This window comes from Castor canadensis, chromosome X (genome assembly GCF_047511655.1).
Source record: "Castor canadensis chromosome X, mCasCan1.hap1v2, whole genome shotgun sequence".
In the NCBI taxonomy this organism is placed as follows: domain Eukaryota; kingdom Metazoa; phylum Chordata; class Mammalia; order Rodentia; family Castoridae; genus Castor; species Castor canadensis.
In genome coordinates, this window is record NC_133405.1 from 51568542 (window position 1) to 51589791 (window position 21250).

Sequence of the window (21250 nt, forward strand, 5' to 3'; positions counted from 1 at the left end):
TTACACATTTTAAAAAAATTAACTGAAAATGGATCATAAATCTAACTCTATAATGCAAAATTATAACTCCTAGATGATAACATAAAAGAAAACCTGGAAATTTTGGCAACAATTTTCTAAATATAACACCAAGGGATGTTCCATGAAAGTAAGTATTAAAAATTAGATTTCATTATTATTTTGAAAAACCTATACTCTGTGAAAGACACTGTCAAGATAATGAGAAGACAAGCCATGAGTAAGAGCAAGTATTTGCAGAATGTATATTTGATAAAGTACCAAAACATACAAAGAACTCTCAAAACTCAGCAATAAGAAAACAATATGATTAAAAACATGAACCAAAGATCTTAACAGACACCTCACTGAAGAAGATGAATAGATGGAAAGAATATGAACAGATACTCCACATCATATACCATCAGGGAAATGCAAATTAAAATAATGATGGCTTTTTACTGGAGATGTGGCTCAAGTGGTAAAACACCTGCCTAGCAAGCATGAAGCCCTGAGTTCAAACCCCAATACCACCAAAAAAAAAGTTTACATGAGAGGCTGAGATCAGGAGGACCATGGCTCTAGGCCAGACCAGGCCAAAAGTTTGCAAGAACCCATCTTAATGGAAAAAAGCTGGGCATGGTGGCATACAATGATCATCCCAGTGATGGTGGGAATCCTAAAATAGAGAATCATGATCCAGGCTGGCCTGGGCTCTTAAAAAAGTGAGACTTTGTCTCCAAAATAACCAGAACAAAAAGGGCTGTAGGTGTGGCTCAAGCAGTAGAGTACTAGCCTAGCAAGCACAGAGCTCTGAGTTCAAACCCCAGTACTGCCAAAACAAACAAAAAGACAATGATGAGATATCTATTAAACAATGGTCAAAATCCAGAACACTGACAACACTAAATACTTGCAAGCATGTGGAGTGAAAGCAACTCTCATTTACTGTTGGTAAAAATGCAAAATGCTGCAACTACATTGTAAAGCAGTTTGGCTGACTTTTAGCACAAAATCCTGCAAGAGTACTCCCTGGTAATCTCCCAAACAAGTTGAAAACTTACATCTGCCCCAAAACCTGTACATGGATGTGTCTAGCAGTTTTATTTATAATCAACAAATTCTTGGAAGGAACCCAGATGTCCTTCAGTAGGTGAATGGATAAATAAACTGTGACATATCCAGGCAACGGAATAGTATTCAACACTAAAACTAAATGAACTATAGAGCCATGAACAGCTTCTGGAGGAAGCTTAAATGTATAGTACTAAGTGAAAGAATCCAATTTGAAAAGACTGCATACTACTTGATTCTAATTATATGATAGTGTAGTTCTATTTTATTTATTTGAGGAGTCTCCATACTGTTTTCCATAATGGCCATACTAATCTACGTTCCCACCAACAGTGTGCAAGGGCTCCCTTTCCTCCAGATCCTCACCAGTACTTGTTATGAATGAACAGGCATAGTTTGGAGGTTTTGTATGATAGTGAGGAACTTAGGAACAAAGTCCTTACAGAGGAATAAGCATAAGAACAGAAGCCCAAAAAATATGCAATCAAGAAGAGGAAACAGAGTAAAAAAAAAATGAGCGTTAAAGGAAGAAAACACATCAACACCAATAATAGAAACACGTGTAAAAAATCCCCAAATATTTGGAAGCTAAAAAATATACTTCTAAATAATAAATGGATCAAAGAACAACTTTCAAGGTAAATTTAAAATATATTTTAGATAAATGAAAATAAAAATAAAACTTATCAAAATTTGTGGTGTGTAAATAAAACTGTATCTAAAGGAAATTTACACAAATGAATATGTATATTAAAAGAGAAGAAAGATCTAACATTGCTACTGAGCTAACATTCTATCTTAGAAAATTAGAAAAAGAAGAGCACGTTAAATATAAATTGAACAGACCAAAATAATAAAATTAAAGCAGAATTTAGTGAACTTGAAGAAGATGTTAGTTTAAAAAGATTTCAAATCAATAAATAAACTACAAACCTTAGAGAATCAAGAAAAGAACCAGAAACAGGCTAGGCTTGGGAGCCTGTAATCCAAGCTACTTGAGGCAGAGATCAAGAGGATGGCAATTCAAGGTCAGCATGGGCAAAAAGTAAGTACGATCCCATCTCAACAAACAAGCTCGGTGTGGTGGGGCATGTCTGTACTGTAATCCTAGCTGTATGGGAGGCTACATCACTGTTCAAGGCTGGCCCTGGAGCGAAAACATAAGACCCTAATCTAAAGCCAAAAAAGGCTTGGGGTATGGCTCATGTGTTAAGAACACCTGCCTAGCAAGTACAAGGCCTTGAGTTCTAACCTTATTACCACCACCAAAAAAAAAAAAAAGAACTGGGCAGGTGTGGCAGTTCATGCCTGTAATCCCAGCTACTCAGGAGGTCCATAAAAGGATCTTAAGTTCCAGGCCAGCTGGGAGGTGAGGGAAGGTGACAAGACTTTATCTCAAAAACAAAAATAAATGAACAAAGGGTGGGAGGAATAGCTCAAATGGTAGAGTGTTTGCTTAGCATGCACAAGGCACTGGCTTCAGTCCCCAGCACCACCACAAAATAACAATAGTAATAATAACAACAAACAACTCACAGTTAGCAGAAGTAAGAAGATAATAAATGTTACAGTGGAAACAGCAGAAAACCCATAGAACAACAAAGTCAATGAAAAGTAGGTTCTTGAAAAGAAAATGACAAATCTTTAGCTAGATTGACTAAAAAATATAAAAAGGACTTAAATTAACAAAGTCGTATATAAAATTAAAAACTACCTCTTTCACATAAGTAAAAATGATTACAAGAGAGTACTATATGCAACTTTACACCAATAAATTAGCTAACCTAGATGAAATTGACACATTCTTATAAACATACTACCAACCAAGACTAAATAATAAAGTAACAGAAAATCTGAATAGACCTGTACCTAGCAAGGATATCAAATTAGTAACGACAAAACCCTCAAGAAAAGTAAACACTGGGGCAGACAGCTTCATTGGTAAACTACATTAAACTTTTAGAGAATAGCAATCCTTCTCAAACTCTTCAAAAGATGCAAGAGGGGGAAATACTTAACTCACCTCATAAGCATGATATCAAAGTCAGACAAAGGCACTACAAGAAAAGAAAACTACAGATCATTATCTCTTATGAATACTAAAGAAAAGCTCTTCAATAAAATAGTAGCAAGCTTAAATTCAGCAGCATGAAGAATTATACTCCATATCCAATTGGAATTTATTCCTGGAATGTAAAAGTGATTCAAAATACAAAAATCAAACAATGTAACATGTATCCCATTAACAAAATGAAGAAGCCTGGTGCTAGTGGCTCACACCTATAACCCTACTCATTTTGGGGGCTATGATAGGGAGGATTGCTGTTCAAGGCCAGTTGGGACAGGGAGTTCATGAGACCCCATGTCAACCAAAAGCTGGGTGTGGTGGCATGTGCCTGTCTTCCCAGCTTCCTGAGAGGCTGAGATCAGGAGGATCACTGTTCCAGGCTATATAGGGCAAAGAAATTTCCCAGATCCTATCTTAATGGAAAAGAAACCTGGATGTGGTGGCATGTGCCTGTTAACCCAGTTATGGCACAAAACATAAAACAGGAGGATTGTGGTCTAGGACAGCCTGAACAAGAAAGGAGACTATCTCAAAAATAACCAAAGAAGGAAAGTGGTGGAGGTGTAGCTCAAGCTGTAGAGCACCTGCCTCACAGTGTGAAGCCTTGAGTTCAAACTCCAGTACCAGTAAAAAAATGTTTTTGAAGGAACAAAACCACATATCACCTCAATTCATGTAGAAATTGTATTGTACAAAATTCAACAGTTTCTTAAAGGAAAAAAAAGACTCAACAATCTAGGAATAGAAGGAAATTTCCTCAATGTAATAAAGATCACAGGTGAAGTGCCCACAGCAAACATCAGACATGATGATGAAAGACTAAAAATGTTTCCTTAAGTAAAATCAGGAACGACATAAAGATGCCACCTTTTCCCACTTCTTTTCAACATAGTATTCCAAAGCTAAGACACAGCAATTAGGCAAGAAAAAGAAATAAAAGCCATCTGATCGGAATGGAAGAAATAAAATAATCTGTTTGCAGATGACATGATTTACAAATGTAAAAAAACTCAGATTCCACAGAAAGTCTGCTGGGGCTAATAAACAATTTTGCCAAAGTTGCAGCATACAAAATCAGCATACAAAAATGTGTTGTGCACATTCTGATGAGGAAAATTTAAAATTAATTTGCAATAATATCAAAAGAATAAAATCCTTACAGATATGCTTAAGAAAGGAGGCAAAAGGAGTTGTACACTGAAAAGTAGGAAGTACTGCTAAAAAATGAAAGAAGACATAAATAAGTGGAAACTTATAATTAATTGGAAACGTAATACTGTTAAGGTGTCAATACTATCCAAGGCAATCTACAAAATTCAGTATAATCCCTATTGAATCCCGATTATATTTTTTTACAGAAATAGAAAAACCTAAGCTAAAATTCATTTGGAATCTCAAAGGATCCCAAATAAACAAAGCACTCTTGGAAAAGAACAATAGGAGGATTTACATTTCCTAATTTCAAGGCTAAGTACAATAATCTAAACAGTATGGTATCAGCATAAAAACAGACATATAAACCAATGACATTTTTGATAAAAGTTTCAAGATCATTTAATGGGGGAAGGGCAGTCTTGTCTTTTTTTTTGTGTTATGAATACTGGATACCCACATGCAAAGAAATAAATTTGGACCTTTACCTTATTCCATACATAAAAATTAATTCAAAATAAATCAAAGACTTAAAATCTGTGAAAACATGGGGAAAACTTCATGACATTGGATTTGGCAATGCTTCCTAAAATATGACACAAAAAACCATAGAAATCATAGGAAAAATAGATAAACTGGACTTCATCAAAATATATAGCTTTTGCTTCCTGGCTGCCAAGGAGGTGAGAGGCTGCCTCCTCCACCACACTTTTCCGCTATGATGTGCTGTGCTGTCATTGGCCCAAAGCAACAGGAAACTGAGAGCCCAGAGAAACCATCCTTCCTTGAAGTTGTTCATCAGGCCAAACTGTCATGTGGCTTTCCCAGTTCCTGCCTGCCAACATGGGCAGTTTTGCTAGCCAGTCTCCAGAGTACTTTGACTTCTTTGAGTCCAATGAATCAGAAATAACAGGACCTCAAGAGGCAGCCATCACAGGGTGGTGGCGGGGGCAGTCTGCCCATCCCTTGATCCCCATAGGTTCCCTTCTTAAAATTCAAATCATGGCACTAAGCAAGCTTGGCCCACAAGGGGCATGGAGAGCAGCTTCATGCTTGTAGCCAACTGCCTTGTCACAAGGCTGCATTTGATATTTCTTCCCCAACTTCAGTGATATCTCAAGCAGGTGTCACAGCCTTTCTGATGCCCTCCCCTCAACAAAAAAGAATAGTCTAATACTTTCCTACAGCCAAACTCTAGACTCTTATGTAATTTGAAACCTTTTCCTTCTGCTCTTGTCTGTAGGAGGCCTTAGGTGAGGGAAAGGAAAGGTAGATACTTTATCCCCTTCCTCTCCCCTCCTGTGCATGGTCAGTCCTGGGGCTCCAAAGGCCACCTTAGTTGAGAATGGTGTCAGGCAGGAGGTGGGACCTTCCATGTTCACGAAGTTGCCAAGGCAGCCTGTATGCCCCATGACCATGTCTCCTGTGGACTGAATGCTTGTGTGTCCCCCCTCCCAAATTCATATGCTGAAACTCTGGCCCCCAGTATGATGGTATTAGGTGGGGCTTTAGGGGGCGTTTTAAGATCACAAAGGTAGAGCCCCTAGGAATGGCATTAGTGCTCTTACAAAACAGGCCCCAGAGACTCCTCCAGCCCCTTTTCTGCCATGTGAGGACACAGGGAGGGCAAGAAGTGTGGAAGGGGGCAATGTGCAATCCAAAGGTGGAACTCAGCAGAATCTGGCCATGATGGACCCCCAACTCAGACTTCTAAGCCTCCAAGAGCTGTGAGAAATACATTCCTGCTGTTGAGAAGCTCCTAGACTCTAGAGTTCTGTGATAGCGGCCAGGATGCCCTAAGACACTGGCTCTTCTGCAGCTGCTTCAAGCTCAGCAGGCAGCTTCCTGGCACCAGTAAGTCTGTCTGTGGTGCTGCTGCCTCCCTGGGCTTCTTCCTGTGCTAGCCATCCACCTCTTCTGCAGGGGTCCCCTGGGCAGAATCTCTCTCACAGCTGCCCAGTCCATTATCTTCCTACAAAATTGTCGCTGGGCCTACAAGACACCTGATGGTGAGGGGGAAATGGCCCATCCCTAATTGCTGAGAAGCCACACTCTGCCTCAGGAGACAGTTGGCCCACCCTGGCTCTCTCCTGGAGAAAGCTAGGTGTCAGTCAGGTCAGTCTTGGTGTCTCCTGAAGTTTGGGAAGGGAAGTTTGCCAATCCCTGAGTTAGGGATGGGGGGTGCATCCCAACAGCCCTCCCCTCTCCAACCTCCCATTCCACCATCAGGCCTCAGCCCAGCTGTCAGTTCAGCATGGAGTTCACATTTCTAAGGAATCCTGCTCAGCTGAATTTGTAGAGTCCCCAAACAGTGGCATGAGAACAGTATAAGGGATTTTCTTCTTACCTACATGGAACCTGAACTTGGGACTTCTGGGCTGGCATGGTGCCCAGAGGTGCCCATGCTGACTTTTGAGGGTCCCACATACATCCCAGGTCCCCAGGATGGTAGCCAGGACTCTGGCTTTTGCAGGAAAAGGGGAAGAGCAGACAATGAATCAGTCCTCCTTTCTCTCCTGGTGTGTGGTAGTGTATCACATGAGCATGCCAAAAAAGATGGGGCGTGTGGCCTTAGAGCTGGTCACAGTGCCCTGCACATGAGAGGGAAGAACAAAGAAGCAGCCTTTGCCACAGAGGAGTTGGCACCAGGCCTTGGGAGGTAGTCACAGGTACTGTTGTCCCTGGCTCCTCAGGGCAGTCACTATATCACGCCCTGTTTGACTACCATGCTGGATATTGCAGGGACTAATCCTAGACCACTCTCTGAAAGGGGGATTCTTCAAAGACTTGAGCTCATCACCTCACCTGGGCAAGAAGGAGGCATCTGTGGCTCATTGCAGAACTGTGGCCAAGGCTTCGTACAGTCCCCCAGGGGCCGAAGTGGTCATGGACATCCTCCATGCAGGAGGTGGTATTAGTGGCCCTCTCTTTTTATTTGGCTTCTCTCCAGATACAAAAGACGGACCCATGCTAACATGTAATCAAAATACTTTTCCACCTTAGTCAGGATACCAATAAACAAAATTTCCCATAACTTATGTGTGCATCAAAAGACAAAGAAAGTAATGTGAGATAAAGACTATTCAGAGCTGGGCATGGAAGCTCAAGTCCAGCTACTCATGAAGCAGAGATAGGGATGCTCGTGGGTTGAGGCCAGCTAGGGCAAAAAAAAAGTCTGTGAGACTCCAACTCAACTATTAAAAAACTGGGCTGGGAAGCACACCCCTGTCACTCCAGCTATATGGGAAGCTTACATAGGAGGTTTACAGTCCAGGCCAGTCAGGACATAAATACCACACCCTATTCAAAAAAATAACCAAAGCTAAAAGAGCAGGGGGCATGGCTCAGGTGATAGAGCTCCTCCCTAGCAAGCACAAGGCCCTGAGCTCAAACCCCAGTACCAATCAACAAACAAACAAAATAGACTGTTTAGATACAGCATAGTTTAAAACAAAGAAATAAATTCTGACCAAAGGGCCATTGGTCTCTGCAGAAGCCAGTGGTTCCAGACCGATCCTGGAGAAATTCAGCCCCAACCCCTTACTCTACCCTCTTCCTAGGAGAGGGAGGCACCTGGGGTGAGGAAGACTATACCAGGACTTTCTTTTCCTTATTCCCTTTTCTTTAAAAAAAATCAGGCTTTATTTTTGTTTCTACACAAGTACCTTTATTTCCTAGAAGTAAAAACATTTTTCCCCCAAAAATAGTTATTTCCTCAAGTGCTAAAAAAAAATACCAACTTTTAGGGCTGGGGATGTAGCTCAGTGATTGAGTATTCGCCTAGCATACACAAGGCTCTGGGTTCAACCCCAGTACTACAAAAAAAAAAAAAAACCCACAGAAAAACAAAATATACAGACTTTTGTACATCAGAGCATACTATCAAAAGAGAAAAGACAATCCACAGAATGTGATAAAGTAATTGCAAATCATAAATATGACAAGGGACTAATATCAAGAATATGTAAATAACAAAAACTCAACAACAAAAACCCTATTTTAAAAGGGCAAAAGATTTGAGCATTTTTCTAAAAAAGACATGCAAGTGGATAATAAGCCCAGGAAAAGTTACTCAGCATCACTAACGATTAGAGAAATGCAAATTAAAACCAGAAAGGGATACTACTTCTTATGCATTAGGATGGCAATTGTGAAAACCACAGAAAATAACAAGTGCTGGTGAGGATGTGGATAAATTAGAAGATCTTGTGAATTATTGATGTGAATGTAAAATAGTACGGCTGCTATGAAAAAAGTATTATGGTTCCTAAATTAAACAAAGAATTACACTGGGATGCAGCAACTCCACTTCTAAGTATACTTAAAATGACTGAAAGCAGAGACTCAAACAGATATTTATGCAACCAATGTTCTTAGCTGCATGATTCACAACTACTAAAAGGTTGAAACCAAAATGTCCATTCATGGAGGAATAAATAAGATGTAGTATAAACACACAATGTAGCATTACTTGGACTTAAAAAGAAATTGTGAGACATTCTGCAAGAATGAACCTTGAAAATGTGCTATGTGGAAACAAGCAAGACACTGACATGAAACATCCAAAATAGTCAAATCCATACAGATAGAAAGTAGAGTGGTGCTTAGCAGGGGCTAATGGAAGACAGTAGTAGGGATTTATTTTTATAATGAGTCTAGAGTTTCAATTTGGGATAATAAAAAGTTCTCAAGATAGATAGTGGTAATAGTTGCATAATGATGTGAATGTACTTAAAGCCACTGGAAGGTACAGTTAAAAGTGGTTAAAATGGCACATGTAATGTCATGTGAATTTTGCCACAATTTAAAGAAAAATATTGAAATGGGCAACACAAAGGGCAAACCCCAAAGCAGACTAGAAACTTTAGTTAGTAATAAAGTATCAATACTTATTCATTGATTGTAAAAAATGTACCACAATAAAAGAAAAGCTGAGTAATGTTGGAACCTGTATGCAGAGGATAAGGTAATGGAGAAATAACTCAGTGATACATTCTGAGAAATTCATGATTAGGTGATTTTATCACTGTGCAATCATCATAGAGAGTACTTACAAAAACTAAGATTGCGATGTGACTAGGCAATATAATCTTTTTGGTCCCACTACTGTATATGCCATTGGTCTTGGACTACAACATTGCTACATGACACATAGATGGAGTATATAAGAGCTCTCTGTATGTATTTTCTGTTCAATGTTTTTGTAAATCTAAAACTGCTCCAAAACATACAGTCAATTTTTTAAAAGTCAGTATTATACTGTCTTTGCTACGTTACTCCTGTTTCTTCCCTGTATGTTTTAAAAACCAAATGCATTAAACTCTAATGCTAAATCTACCTTAATAGATGCACAGTACATACAGATTAATTTTGTTACAATAACAACATAAAGAAGAGGGTTGGGCTGAAAAGGACCAGAATCCTATATAAACATTGAATGTAAGTTGGTATTCATTCAAACTTGAATGCTACGTAGTTAATATATTAACTATAATCCTTAGGATAGATGCCATTAAGAAAATTAAAAACCAGAAAAAGAAATATGAAAGTGAATGGAAACAGCACACTAGAGGAACTGTCAAATTGTTTTGCACATTGGATGTACCATTTTATATTCCAATTTCTCTACATCCTTGCCAACACTTGTTATTTTCCATTACAAATATATAGATATTAAGAATGGGTATGAATTGGTCTCATGATTTTTATTTCATTTGCCTACAGACTAATGTTATTGAGCATATTTTATCATTTGTCAGTATTTTCTCTTATTCTTGAGTTGTCTTTTCACTTTCATTATGAAATAATTTGCATAAAAATGTTGCTATTTTTAAAGCCAAATCAAATATGCCTAATATTTTTGTTCTCATAAGTACTAAAGTAAAATACAAATTACTGATTATATTAATCATCAAGCTGTTATTGATTTAATGGTCTTCAATTTCTCAGGATATCCATGTCATTGGTTTACTGAACCCTTGCAATTCTAGGACATTCCAGGAGATTAAGCTTTTGGGATAAAGATACCACAACAAAACTATAAACTTCAGAGTATACTTATCAATGAAAATTACAGTGTTACTTCAATCACAATAGAATCTACCTGTATATGCTTCTATTTATGACTGGGAAATTAGGCAAGTATTTTATAGTAGTTGTGACAACGAGGATGAATCCATCTTTTGATGTTTGGCTACTGCTAGCTTTTTCCCACAATGTCCCACATATGGAAAGCTGATAATGTCTTCTTCCACACATGGGCACATTGATAAGAAAACCAGAGTGCTCTCTCCTTAGGCATCAGTGGGAAGTTTGAAACACATGCAAACACCCTCATCTTTGATCCATCTCCTAGCTACCATAAACCCCCAAGAAAGCCACCCTGCTGATTCCTTCAAGCCATTTTTTTAATCTTCTCAGAAGCTACACTGAATTATCCAGAAAGCCTTACTATATGAGGGACAAAAACTTTTCATTCCCTCTTGGAATGTGTGTGATGTCACCCACCTTGGTGTCTCAAGCAAATTTTGGGTGAGAGTTTATTCTGTCTCTGATAGGGTGATCACAACAGTCCTAAAAAGAAAAGGCTTTTTTTTTTGCAGAATGGAGCTGCATGAATAGAAGAGGAGAAGAAATAATTGTAAGGGTTTTCATAAAAGTGAGTTATCCACCTAGGCTAGCTTTAGAAATTCTAATGTTTTATTTTAAAACTTTACCATATGTATATATGTATATGTATATATATATATATATATATATATATATATATATATATATATGTATATATATGTGTGTGTACACACATATGTACACCGAAATAACATCTATGGGCTTATGTAAATTATAAAGCCTAAACCATTATTTTTGGTATGCCAGAAAAATAATATAACTTTAACAAGAGTCTCAAATGAAAAAGGCACAATCTTTGAGCCATTTTGTCTTACTTCTTATTCACTTGGGATTTACACACCAAGGAATGACATTCACTTAAGTTTTTGTTTTTTTATATTAGATCTGATTAGCAGATATAAACAGGCAACAAGAACTGTTGATGAATGAATTGGAAAGGGACTGTGATACACTGAAAGAGCACAAGATGGTATAATTCCTTTGGAAGGATCTTTATGTCTATTAAAATGAAAAGTACCTGTGACCGAGGAGTCTATTTATGAGAAGCACTTAGAAAAACAAACATGATATTATAATACTATGAAATGCTACACAGAACTAATAAAGTGATAAGCATGTTACTTTGTGGGAAAAATTTCTAAGACCTAGTATTAGAAAAAATGGACTCCCCACTGCATTCCTACCCTAACCCCAGGCAGAACAACATGGAAAGAATAATTGTCCACTGAGGAAAAGAAAAGGGAATGGAGTGCCAAATCATTGTATAGGGGTCTGGGATTGATCTTTGCATGTTGATTGTGCCTACAGCCAGTCAGGATCCTGTGATGCCTGAACACAGGCCAATGAGGCCAATGATAAGCCATCTGGGCCTACCCTGGCCCCAAATGGATACTTGTGGAAATAGATCACTTTTTTTAGGCAATCCCCCAGTTCATCCAGAACACACCAACTTCAGATTTGGAACAAACCTGAACTAGGTTCACCCTCTAGTGCTAAAAGAATGATACCACACAACCAGCCCATTCCTGGCAAACCTGGGCCTGGGCACTATCCAGTGCTGAAATAGTGGAAGTGACTACAGGCTCAGAGAAGAAAAGACAGCATAAATAAAAATAGATTACTAATGCTAGAATAAATACCTAATCTTCAGTGAGCAGATGTTATCACATATCAACAATCATCAAGAACTTTCAGAAAACCATGACTTCACCGAGTGGTAATTATTAGGTTCCAGAAACCAACCATACAGCAACCAATATCTGTGACTTCTCAGATGGACAATTCAAAACAACTGTCTCAAAGGAACTCAACAAACTGGAAGAAAACACAGAGAAACATGTCAATAAAAGTGAGAAACTTAACAAAGAAATGGAAGTGATTCAAAACTATCAAATAGAAATTCTTGCATTGAAAAATACACTCAGCAAAATTAAAAATGAGAAATAAGGCATCAATTGTAGGATAGATGAAAACAAAGAAGGAATTAGTGAGATAGAACACAGGTTATTTCAAAGCACGTAACTGGAGGGAGAAAAAAGAAAAAAAGAAGGAAGAAACATACAGGAACTTTTGGATATTAAAAGATATTTGGAGTTACTGGGGTTTGAAAAGGTCTAGAGAATGACAAAGGTGTAGAAAGCTTATTCAATATGATTGGGTACTATGACGTACGTTTATAATCCTAGCTACTTGAGAGGCAGAGATTGGGAGGATGGCAGTTTGAGACCAGCCAGGACAAAAATTTAGTGAGACCCTACTTCAACAAACAAACCAGCATGGTGGATCACAGCTATAGAATCCCAACTACACAGGAGGCATAGGTAGGAGGATCACAGTCAGAGGTCAGCCCAGGCAAAAAATGTGTTAGACCCTGAAAAATAACTAAAGCAAAAAGAGCTAGAGATATGGCTCAAGTGGTAGAGTGATTGTTGAGCAAGCACAGGCCCTGCGTTCAATAATAATAGTAATAATTAATAATAATAGAAAATTTCCCAAACTTAGAGAAGCATACAAATATCCAAGTACAGGAATATCACACAGAACAATAGAACACAATAAACTGGAAGTAAATCCATGAATCTACAGTTAACTGATTTTCAACTAAGTTATTAAGAATACACATCAGAGAAGGGACAGTCTTTTGAATAAATGGTGCTGGGAAAATGGATATCCACATGCAAAAGAATATCTCCCCAATTACAAAAATCAACTCTCGCCAGTTATGAACGTATTAAAATACTGAAATGTAAAGCCTGAAACTATTAGACTACTAAGAGCAAAACATAGGTAAAATGCTTCAGGATACTAGAACAGGCAAGGATTTTTTGGACAACATCCTAAAAGTATAGAAAATAAAAGCAAAAATAGACAAATGTAATTACATGAGACTAAAAAACCTCTGTACAGCAAAGGAAACAATCAACAGCGTGCATAGACAACCTACAGAATAGGAGAGAATATTTTCAATGCATACATTTGACAACAGGTTTATAGCCAGAATATATTAGAAACTCCAAAAACTCAACAGAAAAAAATCCATATAACCCAATTAAAAAATGGACGATAAACCTAAACAGACATGTACCAAAAGACAGACATACAAATGGACAACAGGTACATGGGAAAATGTTCAACATCCCTCATCATCAGGAAAATGCAAATCAAAGCATAATGAGATGTCCTCACTCAAGTGATAATGGCTGTTATCGAGATTCAAAGTGCTGCTGAGAATGTAGATAAAAGGAAATCCCTGCACTCTGTTCATGGGAATGCAAATTAGTACAGTCAACATAAAAAACCATCAATGGAGATTCCTCAAAACATTAAAAATAGAACTACCATATGATCCAGCAATACCACTCCTGGGCATATATCCAAAGGTAATGAAATCAATATGCTGACGAGACATCTGCACTCCTATGTACACTATAGCATTACTCACAATAGCCAAGAAATGAAAACAACAAAAGTGTTCAAAAACTGATGAATATAGAAAGAAAATGTGATTCATAAACACAATGGAAAAATAATAAAACTCTTATTTGTGACTACATGGACGGAACTGAAAATGAGCCAGGCACAGAGAGACAAGTAACATATACTCTCATTCATATATGGAATCTAAAAAAGCTGATCTCACAGAGGTTGAGAACAGAATGGTTGTTACTAGAGGCTAGGAAGAGTATGGGCAGAGGTTGATCAATGGGTACTAAGTTGTAGTTAGATAGGAGTAAGAAGTTCTAGTATAGTACTTCACAGTGGGGTAACTATAGATCATAATAATGTACTATACATTTCAAAAAGCTGAGAAAAGGATTTTAAAAGTTTTTTGAATAAAGATACGGTAAATATTTGGAGATATGGACATGTTTAACTTGATCTAAATAGTATAAAATATATACATATATCAAAACACTGCATGGTATCCCATTAAAATGTATATTTTTATGTTTTTATGTATCAATTAAAAAAGAAATTTAAAAACTAATGGAAAGTAAAAAGTATTGCCAAAGATATAGAAAAACTGGAATAATTGTATGTTGTTGGTGGGGGTGTAAAATGGTGCAGCCACTACAGAAAATAGTTTGGCAATTCCTTAAAAAGCTAAAATTATCATATAGCCCAGCAATTTCACTTCTAAGCATTTACTCCAAAAATTGAAATTAGAGATTCCAATAAATACTTGTACTCCAGTGTTCATTTCAGCATTAGCCCAAAGACTATTAAGGTAAAAATAACAAGTGCATAGCAACAGCTGATATGTCTGAAACAATGGGAGATGATTCTGCCTCTCACAACTACCACACAAAGAGGAACTATCATTTTTTTGCTTTTGACACAAATGTATACACATCTCACACTCACCCTTCTCTTTAGCTGATATTGGAAAATTCCATAGCCATCAACTGTTTAACTGTGTGCTCCACAGGACATTTGAGACCCAGAATATTTCCAAAGGGTTTGGTCCAATAGTATTGTGAAGATCTCCAAAACTGACAGAAGTACTCACAGCTGGTATTACGGGCTAGAGTCTGTGAATTAAAAAAGAAGTTTCAAATATCATCTAAATTGAAGCTTCACATTGCAAAAAAAGGCTACTCTTCTTCCTCCCTTTAATATGCAAAAGTGACCAAATGCCCTTCATTTTAATTCCTAGATGTGCAAAAGACAGGTTTACACTGGACCTTAATAGAAATTAAATTAGGAAAAGCTGTTAAAACTAGGATTATATTCCACCACGTTGACATTTTTTCATTTGAGGCCTTCCCCCAAATGAACAAAAAGTTCAAAGAGAGGAAAATCAACAATAAAAATTCCAGCATTTTGACCCAGATCCTAATATCTACTGTTCCCAATTCTGGGAACTAAATTGAAGAGAATAATAGCAAATAAGTTTAGAGGTAGGAGAGGCAGAGATAATCCCATAGCCCATTCAATATTATAAACCTCTGCCCAGAAATTAGCTTTTGTTAAGTATATACAAGACAGTCTCAGGTAGAGTAGACAACAGGGCTTCAACTCTGTAAACTATGAAAAGAGATAGGGTAGGGAAATTAACTTCTTCCCAATTACACAATTCTAAAGAACTCTGGTATCCTGTGACTGTGTGCTTTAACCAAGGATCAGCACAAACAAAGGAATGCCACTAAGAGTAGGTACAAATCAGTCAGGCTTGGTGGGTGGCTCACACCTGTAATCCTAGCCACTAGGAAGGCAGAGATCAGAAGGATCATAGTTCTAGACCAGCATGGGCAAAAAGTTAATGAGACCCCATGTAAGCAAGAAACTGGGTGTGGTGGTACACATCTATCATCTCAGCTAAGCAGGCCGCATAAATAGTAGGATCATGGTCCAAGCCACCCCAGGCAAAAACATGAGAGCCTATTCAAAAAACAACTAAAGCAAAAATGGCTAGGGGCATGGATCAAGCACAAGGCCCTGAGTTCAACCCCTCCCCCCCAAAAAAAACCACATATGTACAAATCACCAAGTCCAGAGCATTGCCTAGAAAACAAAAGGAAGGACGATACTCAATAGTCACCAAGGAAAGATGGATAACACTATCTATGAAGTAGTTCCTGCAGGTGGTCCCTAGACACTCCAGAGGCCTAGGAAGCTTGGAGGAAAAGGTAAATCTGGTATCCCAGGATGGGGAGGAAGTTGATAAAGGCACAGTGGGGCTGCGTCCCACCAGAGCCACACTTCCCACACAGTTGTCCATGGCTTTACTGAATAGGAGTGAGAACCAGGAATCCTCTTGGGGGTTAAAAAGCTTCTGGGCATCTTGATGAGACATCCTAGGTGAAGGGCTAAGCAAAATTTCTTGGACTTAGACTAGAATGAAAGCATCTGTGTTCCCTCCTTCCAAAGTCTGTTCTCATCCACTTCCCCAGATGTGTCTAGATAGGCCTCCATTCCCCAGTTGAACCTACAGACAGCTTGTAGCAGTCATGTCTTCTTTCTTACAGAATGAATCTATGCTTTGAACATGTTGAAACTAAAAGACCTCCCAATGCAAACCCATTTTGTTTGTATCGCCACCCACAGGTAAACCCAGACAGTGCTTTTCAACATCTTTTTGTTGATTGCGTTTTATCTCTCTGACTGACTGCATTTCAACTGAAAAACTAGGACAATGTTTTCACCAGTTTTAGCATGCAACTTTATTAAAATCATGTAAATGAAATCTCAAAAGAATACAGTTATATCACTGTAAAGCACAGAAGTATAGCTTACTTGGGATAATTAAATGGGTTCATTGCCAGGTCACATTGCAGAAATACTAAAAATATCTCAATTTATATTATATAGCACAATAAAGCCAATAAATTTTCAAGCTCTCAAGATTCTTATCCATAAAATTCCATCTTTCAATTAACACAGAGAACATAATTATGGAATTTATCATTATAATATACATTAGATTCACAATGCAACAGTTAAAAGATTTTTCAAGGCTTTGTGAGAACATACGGCTATTCAAAGTTTGAGTATTAATCGTATAACTTTATCTCTCACCTCAGGATCACTGTGCTCTGCTAAGTCTCGGAGTTTCTGACCAAACACTTTTGCTTCCTGGAATATGGAAATAAGTTCAGATTTAGTGAACTTTTCCTTGGTAAATAGCTTGGCCCTTTTTTTGAAATGGAAATTTATATTCTCAAAGATTTCAATAACATTAAGAATATTGGCCTTTGACTCATTCTTATTAAAGAGTGCAACCAATGTTGACAGTACTTCAGCACTGATCAGTTCTCTTGTATTGACTTGATTTTTTGACAAGCACAAAAACACTTTTAAGACATAAAATTTGATTTTCACACTTCCCTTGCTTAATAATGTGAGGAAATCTGGAATGTAACTGGCTATAATGTGGTGATTCTCAAAGTTCACATTCAGGTTCACCAATAATTTTAGTCCAGTCATTTGCACAGGGGAGTTCAAAGGATAAGAGATTATGTCCTTACAAATTTGATGTATATATGACTCATCCAGTTTTGGTTCTTCCAAAGACCCGGAGCTGTTATCTACTGTATTTAAAGTTCTAGTGTGTTCTTTAGCATGAGGATTATTGACCAACTTTTCAATCATAACAGTAATACCAACATCATGAATTATATCTTGAGTAAATGGATAAGCAGGACTGATACCCATTATCATCGTAGCTATTTCATGAATGAAAGGATCCCTGGTTAACTTAAGTAGGGCAACAAGTTTATCAAACTCTTTAGGTTCTAAACTAAAGGTACGTGATTTACATCGGCAGGCCTTTGGATTAGGTCCATACTTTTCCCTTTGCCTAATTTGATTTTTTATCTCAGCTAAGGTCTGGAAGTAAGGCCCATTATAAGGTGGGATCTTGGTCAGGGGCCGAATACCCAAAGGGGTTTCAATCAAGGTTGCAACCAGAGTCCAGTTCCCTTCTGGAGGCAAGGATCGTTCCCCTCCTTCAATTGGGACGAGGACAATATACCTGGCCCTGGCCCATGCTGTTGCTTTTTGTTTTATAGTAAATTGGGGTTTGTGTGTAGGCTTGGGCTCTTCTTCAATCATAGGTGGGAGCTTATAAACAGGAGGGGGCTTATAAGATTGAGGAGCAGTCTCTTCTTTAGGCCAGAACCAGGACCCTACACTAGGCTCTTCTCCAGTCCAGAACCAAGAGCAGACATTTTCTTCATCCTCATCAGTGAACCTGATAACAATGCTAGCTTTGTCTCCAGTTTTGGACTTAATGTTAGCTTCGTCCTTCATCTCAGATCTATACCCAATATTGGTCCTATTACTAGCTTTGGCAAAGGAACTGCCAGCACAAATCTTGACTTCACACTTGGTTCCAGCACTAACCCTAGACACAAGCATGGCCGTTGACTTGGTTTGAGGCGCTATAACATGCTCTTCCAGGAGTTGTGTCTTAGTATCAACAGTGACTCTAGTATTAGTCATATCTTCCACTTTGCTCACTTCCCTTGTCACAGCCACAGGCTCAGTGTAGGTCACAGTTTGTTTCTTGGCCATTGCTCTATTCCGAGCCTTAACCTGGGTAACTAACTCTGCTTTTGGTTCTGTCTCAACCACTGCCTTGGCCTGAGTCTTAGCCTTTACTCTAGCATTGGCAGGGCCACTGATTCCAGGTTTGAGGCCAGCCTCTGCCTCTTCTCCAGCCTTTGCCCTAGCTGTAGAGCCAATCATGGTCCAAGTTAAAGGCAAGACCAAGTAATGTGCCCCTACCCCTATCAGCCTTCACTGAATGTCTGTCCCAAGTTGGTGTTTTCACACAAAGTCCAGTAGTCACTCAGCTCCCTTTCCAACTAGAGGTTCTGCCAACGATATAGACAACATGCTGAGGAAGCTCAGTCAAGGTAAGATGGATGGCTGTGCCTGGGCGCAACCCTGTGGAGGATGGTGGTCTTCAGCCACTCCAAGGTCACCACATCTGCCACTGAAGTTGGACCTATGGGTGGAGGAAGGAAATGGGGCTTTAAGTTTCTTCTATTTTTTTCTCCTGAGGCTGATTAGCACAGAGAGACAGGAAAGTATGGAAATTCACTACTATGCAAGAGAAGCCATACTTAGTAAACTCTGTCTCTCTCATTTCAACCATTCTTTATACCTCCAAGTGCTACCCATCTCCTTTCTAGGCACCAAACAAGATCATGGCGAGTAGGGAAGCTACACGGAAGTGAAAGAAGCTAAGAAATTCCTAGGCTGGCTTCTGACTCCTGCAGGAATATCTCTACTACTCCATGCTACAGGTCTACCCAAGCAGTCCCTACAGTCATCCCAATCTGCACTGATCCCAGAGTAATTTTCTCCTCCCGTCCTTGTTTCCAATGTGACAAGACCTACAGCATACTTTCAGGCAGACATAAGGACAAATAAACAAAGGAGAGGATATGGAAACTGATCTCCTAGTGATAGACCTCGGTACTGGCCATATTCTTGCCTTTCCAGATACAACTCATCTAGTGTTTTCCTCCTCCTGGTCCCCGCCCTGCATTGCCCAGCTTCAAAACTGCTCTTCTTCTCTTATAACCCACTATTTTCTTCTTCAGTGATTGCTCTGGCACTTCTGTAGTTCAGAATCTAATTACAATGAAACATGAGAGCAGGGCATGCAAGAGGAGATGGGAAAGAGAAGTCTTTGCATTTTGTTCCTCCAAAGCATACAGACTCCCAACTAAATCAACAGGAGGAGGGCAGAAAGGAGTCACTGATAAATGGACAAAGCAGAACAGATAGAATTCTCTAGTCTCAGCCACCCCTGTTCCTGTACCCTCATGCCAACCTTAACAGATACAGGGCCAAATTTTCTCTTCTTCATTAATTCCAGCTTTAAGATGGGTTATTTTTGCAAAGCTTTCCAACAACTCATAGTTCTACAGATTTAGGGGCAGATCTACCCATAGAGATTCACAAACACAGACACAAATAAAGGGAGATGAAGGAGACCATGGACACTAAGTCCTTCGTAGAGAACAGCACTTAAGGCATGCTTTCTGGATCCAGATACCTGTTTGCCAAAAATTTTCTACTCTCCTTTCTTTCCCCACTCCCAAATATCCAAGCCTCTACTGGACTTTCAAAGTCTGACGATTTACATGCAGAGGTAACTCAAATGTCCCTGCAAGTAGTGTTGGTAGGGACAAAATACCCAGACAAACCACAGGAAGCTGAGAAAACAATGAAAAGAATAATTTTCCATAGTTCTTATAGGTTCTTATGTCTTCTCCCTCTCTCTTCCTCAAAGCCTATCTTTCGCTGCAACGTACTGGGGGTAAGGGAGTACATGTCTGGAAAGGTGATAAAGAGGAGATCTGGAGATGACCATCAAATCCCTAGGTGCTCTAGTCTTGGCTATCTACTACAGGCTCTCTCTAAAGAAACCAGGCCAATTTACCTTTTCTTCTCCCCTCTCCTAGAGGTCTGCTGCCCCCTACAGATCGTTACAGAAACTTGGAGTACTGCAAACTTAAGAACAGATCTACACTGTTAAATGCATAATACACACCCAAAGATCAAATGAAATGACAGCGCGAGAGGTGAAGTTATTAATAGACTAGTAGCAAAGACATGAACCCTCTTCAAATCTAGGGCCTTGATTATCACACGTTGCAATCTTTTTACGTTTTCTCCCTTTCAGAGCTCCAAAGACAACTGTCCTTACCTCTTACATAGCATGCCATTTCCCCCTTATAACCCCCTTCAGTCCCTCCCTCCCTTTCACCGCCCGCCTCCCAAGGCTGCATATGCCAGGTTGCATACGCTGCACTCGTCTCCGAACGCACATTCACACCCCAAAGCAATGCCCATCTTCTCACTGACCTGCTGTGCTTGGATCAAAGGCCGTTTTCTTTGTTTCAAGAGGTGTCGTGCCATACAGGAGGGACCGACGGCCAGGCACAAGGACCCGAGACAATGGCGGCGACTGTGTTTAGGGGATGGCCCGGCACCTGGAACCTATAACGAGATACTTGCTTTATCAGACAAAGGACTGAGACTGGCAAACTGCTATCACTTTTTGGTACTCTTTTTCCCGTTCCCAGGGTTCCTGGGTGAACCATCACGTAGTGACTAATTAACATCTACCTTGTCCGCCTCAGACTAAGCTCCGCCACGTCCCCATTATCGAAAACCAGTAGCGGGAGGAGCTAGAGTGTAGTTTAAGGGGATCCGGCTTAGGGAAGCGGAGTGATACCAAGCTTTGCTTAGCTCCACTTCCTGGTGTCAGAGGACTTCGTCCCGCCCACTCTGACTGTTTTTGGCACTTACTGGCTGGCATACTGGCCGATTAGGACCTAAACAGCGCTGAACGGAGTTGCAAACCAATAC

At 39.2% G+C, this 21250-nt stretch overlaps 1 protein-coding gene across 3 annotated transcripts; it reads right to left on the reverse strand.

The window, feature by feature from the left end:
* Positions 1-1895: 1895 nt before the first annotated feature.
* Armcx5 (armadillo repeat containing X-linked 5) lies at positions 1896-21126 on the reverse strand. Of its 3 annotated transcripts, none has more exons than XM_074063301.1 (5): positions 21008-21126; positions 20744-20878; positions 16940-18872; positions 14786-14952; positions 1896-3128 (listed from the first exon to the last, which is right to left on the reverse strand). In XM_074063301.1, exons 3-4 carry the CDS (start codon positions 18608-18610, stop codon positions 14794-14796), a joined length of 1830 nt encoding a protein of 609 aa, XP_073919402.1. In that variant the 5' UTR covers positions 18611-18872; positions 20744-20878; positions 21008-21126; the 3' UTR covers positions 1896-3128; positions 14786-14793. The 3 variants fall into 3 exon arrangements, with proteins under 3 accessions (XP_073919402.1, XP_073919403.1, XP_073919404.1); XM_074063302.1 differs by lacking the exon at positions 1896-3128 and adding an exon at positions 11149-12235; XM_074063303.1 differs by lacking the exons at positions 1896-3128; positions 14786-14952 and having other exon boundaries at positions 16560-18872.
* Between the last annotated feature and the right edge of the window lie 124 nt (positions 21127-21250).